This window comes from Melanerpes formicivorus, unplaced genomic scaffold (genome assembly GCF_026170545.1).
Source record: "Melanerpes formicivorus ecotype bairdi unplaced genomic scaffold, bMelFor1.0.p_v2 SCAF_111, whole genome shotgun sequence".
NCBI classification, from domain to species: domain Eukaryota; kingdom Metazoa; phylum Chordata; class Aves; order Piciformes; family Picidae; genus Melanerpes; species Melanerpes formicivorus.
The window spans coordinates 933,143-947,857 of record NW_027142463.1 but is presented as its reverse complement, the minus strand read 5'-3'; the positions used below and the strand labels follow the sequence as shown (position 1 = coordinate 947,857).

Here is a 14,715-nt window from a genome sequence, read left to right as displayed (position 1 = left end):
CTGAATGTACAAAGCCAACCACACACACTCCCTAAACCTCAATGCTTCTGGACAAATATGCTTATTTATCTAAACTCAGTAAATGTTTACTTACCCAGCATCCTCCTGGAAGCCTTCCAATTCATCTCTTTGTTCTGCTAGCGTAGATTCTAGATCCAGATAGGTACCATTGTGAGACAATTGCAGGGTACAGTCATCAAGCTGCAGAACAAAACCCAGATCATTAGATTACAGTAGTCATTCTCTCTAACAAGCCTCTAAAATTGTCTTTCCATTTTCCAGGTCCCCAGACAAGATACTCCTAAAACAAACCATATGCAGGGAGTGGATAAGCAAGCAGGTCCTGCCTGGCAATTTAGACATCCCAAGTCCATATTCACTTTACCTTGCTTGGTCACAACAGTATCAACAGAAATAACAAATGGAGACAGTTCAACATACAAAATAAGATCAGAGGGTTTTAGTACAGTGCCCTTACAATCCTATAGGAAAGAGAAGTCAAAGCAAATGTGTATGGAGGATATGGCTTGAGGGCCACACCCAAAGAGTGGCTGTCAGTGGGTCCATGTCCAGGTGGAGGCCAGGGACAAGTGGAGTCCCTCAGGCATCAATGCTGGGATCAGTCTTCTTTAACATCTTTGTTGGCAACATGGACAGTGGCATTGAGTGCACCCTCAGCAGGTTTGCTGATGACACCAAGCTGTGTAGTGCAGCAGACAGCTGGAGGGTAGGATCCACCCATGGGGATCCAGAGAAGCATAGCCAGCAGGTCAAGTTCTCCCCCTCTACTCCACTCTAGTGAGACCCCACCTGGAGTACTGTGTCCAGTTCTGCAGCCTCTATTACAGGAAGGATCTGGAGGTGCTGGAAGATGTCCAGAGAAGGGCCAGGAGGATGAGCAGAGGGCTGGAGCACCTCTCCTATGAGGACAAACTGAGAGGGTTGGGGCTGTTCAGTCTGGAGAAGAGAAGGCTCTGAGGTGACCTAATTGTGGCCTTCCAGTATCAGAAGGGGGCTACAAGAAAGCTGGGGTGGGACTTTTTAGGGTGTCAGGCAGTGATAGGACTGGGGGGAATGGAACACAACTGGACATGGGTAGAATCAGCTTGGATGTCAGGAAGAAGTTTTTCTGCATGAGGGTGGTGAGACACTGGAGCAGGTGGACCAGGGAGGTGGTAGAAGCCTCATCCCTGGAGGTTTTGAAGGCCAGGATGCGGTCCCTGCCCATGGCAGGGAGGTTGAGCTAGATAATCCTTGAGGTCCCTTCCAACCCTAACAATTCTATGACTCTGTGTTATTACAGTACATTTAAACAGTTTCTGAGCCTTCTGGTGGAAGGAAGGAGCACCTATTTCATGAGCCACTGAAAATCCTCTATGAGGAAGGATACAGCCAAAGGATAATGCAACATGTGGTAACCAAGAGTTGGGGGCCTGCAGGAGGGAGCCCAGTCACATAAAAATCTACATTTTCTGGTGTTCTCATTTTAGGGCCAAGTGCTTAATCAGGCTTTGGGTTTGTTTCTTTTGGGTTTTTTTCTGTTTGGGGGGTTGGGGTTTGTTTATTTGTTTGTTTGTTTTTCACAGGGAACTCATTACAGCAGAAGCTCTGGAAAGATCCAGCACAAAACTTGGGGTAGCTCATTGCACAGGAATCCAGGGATAACTGAAGAAGTTCTAGAAAGTAACACAAGCTACTGTCTCACCAGGAGCTAACCCAGTGCCAAATCACATGGAATGAGGAAAAGTGACCTCCCATGTCATGGAAATGCAAAAACCTTCACCAAAGGGTGGGTGAAAGTTGCCAAAAGGCAGCTGTGACAATGCTGGGGTAAACACATAGCCCTGTTGCAGAAGCTACTCTGGGGAAGAGAATTTACCACCGCACTTCATGCTGCTCTTCCGCCACAGGAGGCAGCAATCACTCTTTCAAGGGGTAAGGGTCTGAAAGAGACAATGACTCAAGGAAAGGAAATTACAACCTTTTGTCACATCTATGGATTTTTCTCTCTACTCTTTTTAATACTAGGGAAGAAACATGATGAGACTCCACCTTTGATGAATCACCTCTTAACTACCCATCAAAACTACGGTTCCCAGCAGCCGTTCAGGAAAGCAGTCACACTCACCTGGCAGTCAGTACCAAAACTCAGTCACCCAGCTTCCTATTACTAAGTTAATTATGCAATAGAAGAATACAAACAGTCTTTGATTTTTCTGGATTAGTTGCATGGGAAGAGCTCCTTTATAATTAGCAAGTGATAAAGTGCAACTTCTGGATTGGTCCATACCACTATGCTTTGCACTGAATAGAATAGAATAAACCAGGTTGGAAGAGACCTTCAAGATCATTGCATCCAACCCATCAACCAATCCAACCCACCTAAACAACTAAACAGCACCAAGCACCCCATCAAGTCTCAGGTGCAGCCTGAGATTGTGTCCTCTTGTTCTGGTGCTGGCTGCCTGGGAGAAGAGACCAACCCCCACCTGGCTACAACCTCCCTGCAGGTAGTTGTAGAGAGTAATAAGGTCACCCCTGAGTCTCCTCCTCTTCTCCAGGCTAAGCAACCCCAGCTCCCTCAGCCTCTCCTCACAGGGCTGTGCTCCAGACCCCTCCCCAACTTCATTGCCCTTCCAGCCCAGCGACCGAGGATCGCGTTCACAGGGTGAAGGGCGCTCTGTTAGGAGACAGGACAATGCTCCTGCTTCCTGATGTTACTACAAATCACCAGAATCACTTGACTTTGCAGCCACAAATCAACTCTCACTGGATTTCCAGTAATTCTAGCTGCAGCTACTAGACAGATTATTTTGCTTATTTGGTTGCTTCCAAAATTACAAAGAAACTGAGTAAGAGAAAAAGAGGCAGAGATAAAAGTAATCTAATATCAAATTGCAGAAATAAAAGACCCCTTTCAATTCTAGCTTCTGATTCAGTCCTTCCCTTTCTAAATTCAAAGCCTCATTTGCTCATGACAAACCTGACATATTTGCACACCCCAGCTACAGCATTTTTAGACAGTCACTTCTTTTGAGCTGTCTCTAGTGTAACTACAATCCCACTCCAGGGCCAACCACTATTCAGCAAAAAAGGAGGGGAAGGAAAAACACAAAGAAAGAAATCACCTATGCCTGCTCACCTGCCCAAACATCTTTCATATTTCTAACATCAAATTCACTCATGCAAATAAATATTCAGTACTTTCCCATTAAAGGCCAAATTTAATAAATAAATAAATAATAATAATAATAACAACAATAAAAATAGTAATAATTATAAACAGGTTGGAAGAGACCTTCAAGATCATCGTGTCCAGCCCATCAACCAATCCAACACCACCTAAACAACTAACCCATGGCACCAAGTACCACATCAAGTCTCCTCCTGAACACCTCCAGGGATGGTGACTCCACCACCTCCCCAGGCAGCCCATTCCAATGGGCAATCACTCTCTCGGTGTAGAACTTCTTCCAAACATCCAACCTAAACCTCCCCTGGCACAGCCTGAGACTGTGTCCTCTTGTTCTGCTGCTGGCTGCCTGGGAGAAGAGACCAACCTCTGCCTGTCTACAACCTCCCTTCAGGTAGTTGTAGAGAGCAAGAAGGTCACCCCTGAGTCTCCTCTTCTCCAGGCTAAGCAACCCCAGCTCCCTCAGCCTCTCCTCACAGGGCTCTGTTCCAGACCCCTCACCAACTTCGTTGCCCTTCTCTGGACTCGTTCCAGCAAGTCAACCTCCTTCCCAAACTGAGGGGCCCAGAACTGGACACAGGACTCGAGGTGTGGCCTAACCAGTGCAGTGTACAGGGGCAGAAAGACTTCCCTGCTCCTGCTGGCCACACTGTTCCTGATGCAGGCCAGGATGCCATTGGCCTTCTTGGATGCCTGGGCACACTGCAGGCTCATGTTCAGCCTATCAATTTCAAATTGATAATGTCAATACCATATGCAGAAGACCTCATATCTTAATGCTTTTGAAATGCCAGTTACTTAACAGCAGATGCAGATTTTCTGCACTACTGCATGTCTTGACACTCCAAAATGTAACAGGATTGCCATTACTGTTAGCTCTCACAGAGTAATGACAAATGGAGGTGGTCTAATTGCATCCCACAGACCACAGCAAAGGCTTGATCTTAGAATGAAGTTCTTCACAGCAAGAGAGATTGGCCATCGGGATGGGCTGCCCAGAGAGCTGCTAGGGTCAACACCCTTGGAGGTGTTTAAGAAGAGACTGGATGTGGCACTTAGCGCCATGGTTTAGTTGATTAGATGGTGTTGGGTGATTGGTTGGACTTGATAATCTTGGAGGTTTCTTCCAACCTGTTTGATTCTGTGATTCAGATATGAAATTATCTGGCTTCAGAGCCACCACAGACTGCCCTCTCAACAGTGGACTCAGTCTCTCCCTTCACAAGTGAATAGCTGCTGCCCAGTCTGTGCTATTGTTACATGTGTTCCAACCATTTTGGGTAACACGATGGAGAAAGACCAAATCACCAAGCCCACCTGACCTGTGTAAGATCTGTACATAAGCCAAATGGCAGTACCCAAATTTAACAGTGTGCACTAAAACACTGCTCTCATCTTTAAGTATGACAAAAAGTCAACATACAATTGCTGTCCCCAGCTTAACACCCCTGTGCTCCAAGTTGCTCCCTGCAGTTGCTTGTAACAAAACTAGACTGCTTCTCCTGGTTTTGTTGTGTTTTGGTTGTTGTTAGTTCTTCCTTTCTAAGTGTAGTTTTCTTCCAAAGTATGTTCTTTAAAATTCTTTTTAAACTCCAATCATATTAATATTTTAATGAGGCCAGAGTTCTCAAAGTATGGTCAGAAATGCTCTGTGTGCTGCTTGTGGAGATGGCAGCTGTGCCACCTTCACTCATCAGTGCTCAATGTCAGCAAGTTTTCATAATTCTAGCAAAGTCACTTAAAGGACTGAGGAGAAAGAGAAAACAAAACAAAAGATCTGATACATCGATGACTTTGCATTTTAAGAAGTTGTGAAGACTTCCCCATGAGGAGAGGCTGAGGGAGCTGGGGTTGCTTAGCCTGGAGAAGAGGAGGCTCAGGGGAGACCTTACTGCTCTCTACAACTACCTGAAGGGAGGTTGTAGCCAGCTGGGGGGTTGGTCTCTTCTCCCAGGCAACCAGCACCAGAACAAGAGGACACAGTCTCAAACTGTGCCAGGGGAGGTGTAAGCTGGATGTCAGGCAGAAATTCTTCTCAGGAAGAGAGATTGGCCATTGGAATGTGCTGCCCAAGGAGGTGGTGGAGTCATCATCACTGGAGGTGTTTAGGAAGAGCCTGGATGAGGCACTTGGAGCCATGGTTTAGTTGATCAGATGGTGTTGGATGAGAGGTTGGACTCAATGATTTTGAAGGTCCTTTCCAACCTGGTTAATTCTGTGTTCTGTACTTAGCAGGTGCAGCAGTATTCCTCAGTTTTGCAGCTCTCCAGGAGTGCCTAGCACAGCTTGTAGGTGTAGTCTTTAATGCCAATTCATCACTGGCTTATTTTTAGCACAGTAATTGGCATTGCCAAACTACTCCACAAACTTTGTAAGCTTAGCAGAGCTTACGTGCAGTTGAGTTGATGGCTACACACAAGGTACAGTCTGCAGGTCTGTGAGATTTGGCATAGGGCCCTTGGAACACAAGTATGTTGAAAGGAAATAATACTCTGATATGAGAAATAAAGTATTCTGAATGCAGCCTGCATTCCCAGGCTGAAACAACAGCTTTTATCTCTGGCCTGCTAGATGCCACAAAATATTCTTCAGGTAGTACAGAAATACTAAGTCCTCAACAGCCACTGAAACAATATATTGCCAACAGAAATATTCTGCTTAAGTAACAAAACCACTGAAAATAAACACCGAAAGCCATTACGTGAATATTATGGGTTTGACTTAGGAATAACAGAAGGAAGTTCAGAGTTGAAGATTCTGAAAGTGCTCTTTCAGGGGGCTCTGAAGTACAGGCACAGTGAGAACATAGCACATAGCTGCCTACTGGTTGCTATTCTTAGGCAATTATGTCACCAACTCCCAGACTTTTCGCTTTGTGATTCCCTTAGTGCTCCACAGGCAGCAACTTAGAGTTTACTACAATATCTGTGTCCAAACATGACACCATGGCTTCCAACAGCAGCCACAGAGACATTGTTATCATACCAGTGCTTAAAACAGCAGCAACTGTCCAACAAAAAAGCCAAGCCAATTCACCTAGAGGCAGGGGTTACTCCAGTGCTCAATATAAGCTTTAAAAAGCTAACTGAAAATCATGAAAGCAATTTAATTGCTGTGTAAAACCTGTGCAGAGTTTCATGCTGCACAGGGACCTTACACATTTATTCTCCCTCCCCTAATTCAATTATTTGAAATTAAAATAGTTACATTTGAGCTGGCATGCAGACTAAAAGACCAGCAGTAGAACCTAACAAAGTTAAACTGCTCAGACAAAAAACTCTCCACTTCTATAAAATTTATTAGGTTTTTAGGGTTAAAGATTTCTCACAGTAAAAACAATGAACATAGAGGATGGGAATAAGCTAATCTTTGCATCCTGATACTGATGTTTCAGCATTTAGATTCTTCCACTCCCTTTCCCTTTCCTAACAAGAATGACAAAGTGCTAGCTCTCCTCAGCTTCATGGCTAGACACATCTTCAGCTGAACAGAAAGGAGAGTGGCTGCATTAGGAATGGTGTGGCCAGCAGGAGCAGGGAAGTCCTTGTGCCCTGTACTCTGCATTGGTTAGGCTGCACCTTGAGTCCTGTGTCCAGTTCTGGGCCCCTCAGTTTAGGAAGGACATCGAAACACTTGAGCGTGTCCAGAGAAGGGCAACAAGGCTGGGGAGAGGCCTTGAGCACAGCCCTGTGAGGAGAGGCTGAGGGAGCTGGGGTTGTTTAGCCTGGAAAAAAGGAGGCTCAGGGGTGACCTCATTGCCCTCTACAACTACCTGAAGGGGTTGGAGGTTGTAGCCAGGTGGGGCTTGGTCTCTTCTCCCAGGCAACCAGCACCAGAACAATAGGACACAGTCTCAAGCTGTGCCAGGGGAGGTTTAGACTGGAGGTGAGGAGAAAGTTCTTCACCAAGAGAGCAGAGCAGAGAAGAGCAGAGCAGAGCAGAGCAGAGCAGAGCAGAGCAGAGCAGAGCAGGTTGGAAGAGACTTTCAAGACCATCGTGTCCAACCTGGAGGTGTTCAAGAGGGGATTGGATGTGGCACTTGGTGCCATGGTCTAGTCATGAGGTCTGTGGTGCCAGGTTGGACTCGATGATCTTTGAGGTCTCTTCCAACCTTGGTGATACTGTGACATTGTGAAAAGGATACTTTATTTAGAAGTATATACAGCTTTCTGGCTGATATGCAGGGCTTGCCCACAGCTGACACGCTCTCGTTAGCATTTGGCTGAATTACTGTGAAGGCATCCAAGGAAATGGAAATAATCTCTAAGGAGGAGACAAGTCAAAAAGATGGAGTGAAGGAGGGAAATTAGCATCAATGGAGTCTATAATCTGAGAAATCTTTTGCTTAGTGTGTGTATGCATGTTGTGACAGTTTAGGCTGTGCCTTTAAGAAAAGACAGCTGCAAAATTCTCTAGCTGAACATTTGGGTGTAAAAAGGAAAACAAAAGGAAGATAATTCTAAACGAATTTCATTGGTGGGTGAGTGGGATGGAGTTTGACAATCTTACATTCTGTTCTCACTCTGGCTTCTGTCTCTTGCCTGGAATGCATGCATACTGCCCTCAGACAGGGGACTTTCATGTAGTGAACCTTCACATAAGAAAAACTAACTTCTTAGCAAAGCTTTGAGCTAACTGGCTTCCCCTAATATTGTTCTGCTTTTCTCTTTTTCTTCTAACTAACCAGAGGGAAAGGGGAGGGAGAGAGGCTGGGGGGAACCCGAGGTGGAATCCTCCTCCCAGGGAGGGTTTCTGTGTTGTTCCCTTTTTTGTACATTCTTGTAGCATACTGTAAATCCTGTCTATTTTGTACATATTCATTGCAGTCCAGTACTGCTGGTAAAGTACAGCTTCATCTGCTTCTCTGGCTGGCTTTTAGCTGAGCTTTTTTTGTTGATGTCGTTGGGTTAAACCATCACACTACAACACGTGTGTAGGAAAAAAATACTAAGTTCAAAACTCAGAAATCTTTCTTTTCTAAGTAGTCCAGGAAAACAAAACTCATAGTTAATTTGTGGCAAACAATCCCATCTGGCTTTTGTGCTCCTCTTAAGCCAAAAACTGCAAAGTGCTACAATGGAAAACACCATTACCTGTAACTTGTTGCCTTTTATTCCTGATGTATGCTCCTGATCAAGCTTTCCACTCATATCCTCTGTGACCGTTTGAGGCTGTGCCTTTAAGAAAGGCACAGTGCTGGAACACTCTGGCTGAATGTTTTGAAAACAAAGAATTTCATTGGTGGATAGGTAAAATGCAACTTAAAGTTTTAGTGCAGTTTGAGTCTCTCTCAGTTCCAGTCTGTTCTGTTCAGCCTGTCTGCTTCTGTCTCTCTCTGAGCACCTAGCCAGAGCTGACCTTGGATAGCAGCTGAGAGGACTAATCCTTGCATGTGCTTTGCAGCCTAACAAAATTTCATCCCTATTAATTACCTTTCTCTCTAACCCTTTTTGGAAAGAAGGGAGGTGGGGGGAGAGAGGGTGTCCAGGGGGGGAACCCTCCTCTGGCTGGAGGAGCGAGTTTTGTTCTGTGTTACTTTCTTTGCTGTGTATTTCTGCCTATATATTGTAAATACTGTCTACTGTGTACGTAGCCACTGCCTGTCATCCTGCTGGTAAATACAGCACATCCTTTGCTTCTCCGACTCAGTCGGCCGTGATTCCTTTCTTTGGGGGGCAGGGAGAACTGAACCTTCTCTCACCACCACATCCTCCCTCCACCTTGCTTGAACAGGTCCAAGAGAAGGTGTGCCAAGGAATTCACCATTTTACTCTACCTGCATTTGGAACACAGGTTGCTCACTGCCCTCTCACAGAACTAACATACCAGGCTCCTGCAGCACTGCCCGCACCATTTACAGAGGGACAAAAAGAGCACAGTAAACAATACATGAGCTTCATCTTCAGCAGGGGCAGCTTCGCTGACACAGTAGCTAAACACTACTGAACCATGTATTACAAATAGTAAGACACCCATCTTCAAGCACTGATGTACAGATTGCATTCCCACTTGTATGACTCAGACCTGCACCCTTTAAACAAAAAAATGCAGCTGAAATGTCAGTCCTGAGAGAAGCTGATACACTGGACTGTGGTACTGTCAACTAGGCTTTTAAAAACTCATAGTATCACAGTATCAGTCAGGGTTGGAAGGGACCACAAGGATCATCCAGTTCCACTCCCCCTGCCACGGGCAGGGACGCCCCACACTAGATCAGGCTGGCCAGAGGCAGCATTTGAGAGAAAGTGCTCTTTGCACCTATGATCCCTCCTCCAGGAAAAAGTCAAATTACGGAAAAGAGAGACAGCAGAGACAAGACACAAGGTTACTTTGAGACCCAGAGCAGGGAGTGTTGGGGGAAAACTAATACAGCTTCAGGGGTAGAGGATTGGGTAGTAGGTCTGAAATTACCGCAGTTTTGGCAAAACAGATAAACTTTTGAGGGCCAAGACAGGGGAAAACTGGAGTTGAGGAGAGTAACAGAGATAGGAAGCCCAGGAGAAATTCTGTTACAACCCAGAATTTGTCTCAGAGGCAACCTAGTGCAACCACTTAAAAAAATAAAGAAACCCAAACCAAACAAAAACCCAACCAGCCCCCACACACACCACAAAAACATCACCACCAGAAACCAAACCAAACCAAAACAAAAAGGGGAAAAATGCCAATCCCAACCCACAAACCCCAACTCTAACACAAACTCATGCATCAGACACATTCACACCAAGGACTTGTGTGGAACGCAAAGAAAAACCATGGCAGGATTACCAAAGGCAACATCATACACCTGTCAACAGTGTTTCAGAGTCTGTATCTTGGATATTTAAATGAAAGATTTCATCTACTGACAATATTCTACAGTGAAATAGATGCAGACAACTACAGGCATCAACTCTTCCTAAGCACAGAAACATTCAAGCTGGAAAACACTTTCAGGATCATGAAGCGCAACCAATAACCCTCCTCTACAAGGCTCACCCCTAAACCATATCCCCAAGCACTACACCCAAACCACCTTTAAACACATCCAGGGTTGGTGACTCAACCATCTCCCTGGGCAGCACATTCCAATGCCTGACCACTCTTGATGGGAAAATCTTTGTCCTAATGTCCAGTCTAAACCTAGTCATAGCTTGCAGCCATTCCCTCTTGTTCTATCACTAACTACCTGTGAGAAGAGACCAGCAGCAGCCTCTCTACAGTGTCCTTTCAGGTATGTGCAGAGAGCAATGAAGTCTCCCTCAGCCTCCTCTTTTCCAAACTGACCAGCCCCAGCTCCTTCATCAGATTTATTCTCCATCCCCTTCACAGCTTCCTTACCCTCCCCTGCCCTGGCTCCAGCACCTCCACATCTCTGCTGTACTGAGGTGCCCAAAACTTGAAGTGTGGTCTCACCAGAGCTGAGTACCAGAACTGGACACAGGACTCAAGGTGTGGCCTAACCAGTGCAGTGTACAGGGGCAGAATGACCTCCCTGCTCCTGCTGGCCACACTGTTCTTGATGCAGGCCAGGATGCCATTGGCCCTCTTGGCTGCCTGGGCACACTGCAGGCTCATGTTCAGCCTACCATCGACCAGCACCCCCAGGTCCCTCTCTCCCTGGCTGCTCTCAGCCACTCTGCCCCCAGCCTGTAGCACTGCCTGGGGTTGTTGTGGCCAATGTGCAGAACCTGGCACTTGGATGTGTTCAATCTCCTGCCCTTGGCCTCTGCCCATCTGCCCAGCCTGTCAAGGTCTCTCTGCAGAGCCTCTCTACCCTCCAGCAGATCAACTCCTGCCCCCAGCTTGGTGTCATCAGCAAATTTATAGATGATGGAATCAATCCCCTCATCCAGATCATCAACAAAGATGTTAAAGAGCATGGGCCCAGCACTGATCCTTGGGGCACACCATTACTGACTTTTAAATCTTTTAGTATTTATTTAACTTTTTGTTCTGAAGAAGGCTAAGAACATAATTGACTTCTCTATTTCTTGAGTACCAGCACAATCCTGGCTTGCTTTTTCCCAGACTATCTCAGTCTTTGTGTTCTCTTATGCCATCACTGAGTTCTCACTGGTACCTGTCAGCTGCCAAGGCAAATACATCAGGAGTTTAGAGTAAAGCTTTTTTCTTTCTTTTTTTTTTTTTTAAATATGTGCTTTGAAGCAATAAAAGGTAGGCAAGGAGTGAATGCTGATTAGCTGTGTCTGGCAATGTTGCATTAATCCTTTCCTTACAAACTTGTATTTTACTTGGAACTGAACTGGAGAGAGTGTTTTTTCTATTTCTGTGTTGTTCAGACCACAAATGAATGAAGAGGTTCTCTTTTGGGAGCTGGGGTTGCTTGGCCTGGAGAGGAGGAGACTCAGGGGTGACCTTACTGCTCTGTACAACTACCTGAAGGGAGGTTGTAGACAGGCAGAGGTTGGTCTCTTCTCCCAGGCAGCCAGCACCAGAACAAGAGGACACAGTCTCAGGCTGTGCCAGGGGAGGTTTAGGTTGGAGGTTAGGAAGAAGTTCTATACAGAGAGAGTGATTGCCCATTGGAATGTGCTGCCTGGGGAGGGGTGGAGTCACCATCACTGGAGGTGTTCAGGAGGAGACTTGATGGGGTGCTTGGTGCCATGGGTTAGTTGATTAGGTGGGTTGGATTGGTTGATGGGTTGGACACGATGATCTTGAAGGTCTCTTCCAACCTGGTTTATTCTATTAAATTCTATTACATGCAGTATAAAATGGGCCAAAAAAATCTCGTAATTTGAATTCCAAACTTAGAGATCAAATGCTTTATTCCTAGGAACAGAAAGACTGATTTTTTGAGGTAAGATCATATAAAACATTTATGTCTTCAGATATGAGCCATCCAATATCTATTACCTAAATTGGTCTATTAGAGTAGTACTCAAGTATCCCTCTAAACCATCCGCTGTCAGCTACTGTAGATTGCTGCCACCACTATCACTTTCTTCTATGAACAAAAAGAGACCAAGGGCAGGAGATTGAACACAGCAGCAGGCTGCTACAAGCACAAAAGCTCGCCTGAACAAGTTACTCGGTCGACCTAAACGAAGCACAACTAGCAGATGCGGTAAGGAACCTTGGACAAAGCCATTCACGTCAAACACTCTTTTCTGCAGCCCTTGATCAATTGACTTACAGATGTCTACCTTGTTGATTCCAAATGGATCTGCCTGCGGGGGGGAAATAAATATTAGGCATATTCAGACACCTGCAAGACGAAGCACACATGGCCCAGTTACGTACCTAAGTGCCATCATCAGCCAAGCTGGCATGTCAGTCTCAGAGCCAGCAGCTCTGGTACGTACTCTAGTCTTCTGCCCAGCAGCTGCAACAATTCTGTATTTCCTTTTCACACAGAACCTCTTCAACAGTCTATCCATGACAAATGTTTAGGTTTCAAGGCAATGCATCTGGGCACCAAGTTGTAAAAACAGCTCAGCAGCAGCTGATTGGAAATGTCTGGTGCTGACTTACCAAAGCCAATGTATTATGTATGAACAAGCCCTTAAGTACCTAAGAATTAGTGAGGAAGGAGAAGACAACACGGACCTATTTTGAAAGCTAAACTGTGAAAATTATTGTAGAGATGCTTAAGTGGACTAGGGGGATGTGGTCTCTAGGAGTATGATCTAAGGTGCTGCCCTAGAGTGTACACAGTGCTCTATTCCCAGATTAATTGGTGTAAAGTTTTATACCACAGATGAGCATTGATAACCATTTGATTGAACTCAATTGCTGCTCACAGTTGCCTGCAACAAAATAATCTGGAATACCCTATCGTACCCTAGAATCGTAGAATCAGTAAGGTTGGAAAAGACCTCAGAGATCAAGTCCAACCTATCACCCAACACTCATGATTAACTAAACCATGGCTTCAAGTGCCACATCCAATCCCCTCTTGAACACCTCCAGGGATGGTGACTCCACCACCTCCCTGGGCAGCACATTCCAATGGCCAATTACTCTTTCTGGGAAGAACTTTCTGCTCACCTTAAGCCTAAACTTCCCCTGGAATATCTTGAGACAGTGTCCCCTTGTTCTTGTGCTGGTTGCCTAGGAGAAGAGACCAACCCCCTCCCGGCTACAACCACCTTTCAGGTAGGTGTAGAAGGCAATTTGGTCACCCCTGAGCCTCCTCTTCTCCAAGCTAAGCAACCTCAGCTCCCTCAGCCTCTCCTCATAGGGCTTGTGCTCAAGGCCTCTCACCAGCTGCATTGCCCTTCTCTGGACACGTTCAATCCTGAAGCTATATGGACTAGTCAGTTAGGGATTTCCCAGAAGCTGCATACTCTTTCTTGTACCTCACAAAACTAAAGCCTTACAGAACACCTGATGGAAGACTGTTCTTTGGCAACAAAAAAAAAATCCCCCAAAACTAAATGTGACAAATGGAGTTATTGATGATTGTGAGTTGAATGAGGAAATGGATGTGGTTTATGAGGGGAACGTGGCTGCATGTAGAGGAGGCAGCTTCAATACTAGAAGTTGAAGAATTTGAAGGTTTTCACGTGAAGAAAAATGCCCAATACCTGTAGTTTGGAAGAAAGGTAGGAGTATATTTAAAAGCTGTGGGAAGAGTTACACATCCCACAACTGAGTCAATCCCAGCAGCAAGTTTTTGGCACTATCAGAAAGGGTGAATGTTCTCCCAAGCCTCAGATCAAGGTATTTGTCACCAGCTCATCCCTCCTCTCCAAACACAGCCTTTTGGCACTTACTGCATTCTCAGAAGCCAGGAGACAAACAATTCTTGAGTCAGAGTGAAGACTATCTAATTATATCCTACTTTATGTTAGGAAAAGCATTGTGTTAACCAGTAAAAGTAAATTAAAAAGGTTTTGCTTCCACAAAGTAGCTTTAACGTCATTAAAAAGTATCTGGCCCTAAAACACAGAGATAAGTAAAGAGCACATTTCAAAGACAAACAAAAAGATAGCCACTAGTCTCTCCCTTCCACCATGAAATACACTTCTTGCACTGCTTCCACTATGAAATACAGCAAGAACTAATGTATTTTCAGTAAGAGCTTAACTACTACCACGCTACAAAAACACCTCTGAGCTTTACCTTGGAGCTGTAGCTTCTCATCCTTCCAGTCTCATTCACTATGGGGCAAGTGTCTCACATGGTTCACACACCCCCACAAGAGTGAGCCACAATCAAAAACTGAAATACGAAACACCAAGCTCTGTTTTATTCATGGCACTTTTACTTCCCAATTCATTTGAAAGCAATTCTTACAATAAGAAGAGCAATAGCTTGGCTTGGTTATGCTGCCATCTCATACAACACAGCAGGGACCACAGGCAAAACCCAAATGTAAGAACAAAGAAATTGCAAAATGACAAGCACAGAAACAACGGCAGCTTGCAAAGCATGGAGGGGTTTGGTGCCATTTTAAGCTCACAATGCACACACTGCTGTAACTTTATCGGCATCACAGGGGTGATGTCATCTTCTCTAACAGCATGCCAGTGAAATAAGAAACATAGCCCTTCAGCATGCAAGAAGGCTCAACC

At 45.3% G+C, this 14,715-nt stretch overlaps 1 protein-coding gene across 1 annotated transcript in view; it reads right to left on the bottom strand.

Annotated features, from left to right (window-relative positions):
* The window catches only part of FHOD3 (formin homology 2 domain containing 3), a 326,323-nt gene that overhangs the window by 294,309 nt on the left and 17,299 nt on the right, over window positions 1-14,715 (bottom strand). The window contains 1 exon segment of the mRNA XM_068166897.1: window positions 95-201. Coding sequence (XP_068022998.1) covers window positions 95-201 — 107 coding nt within the window.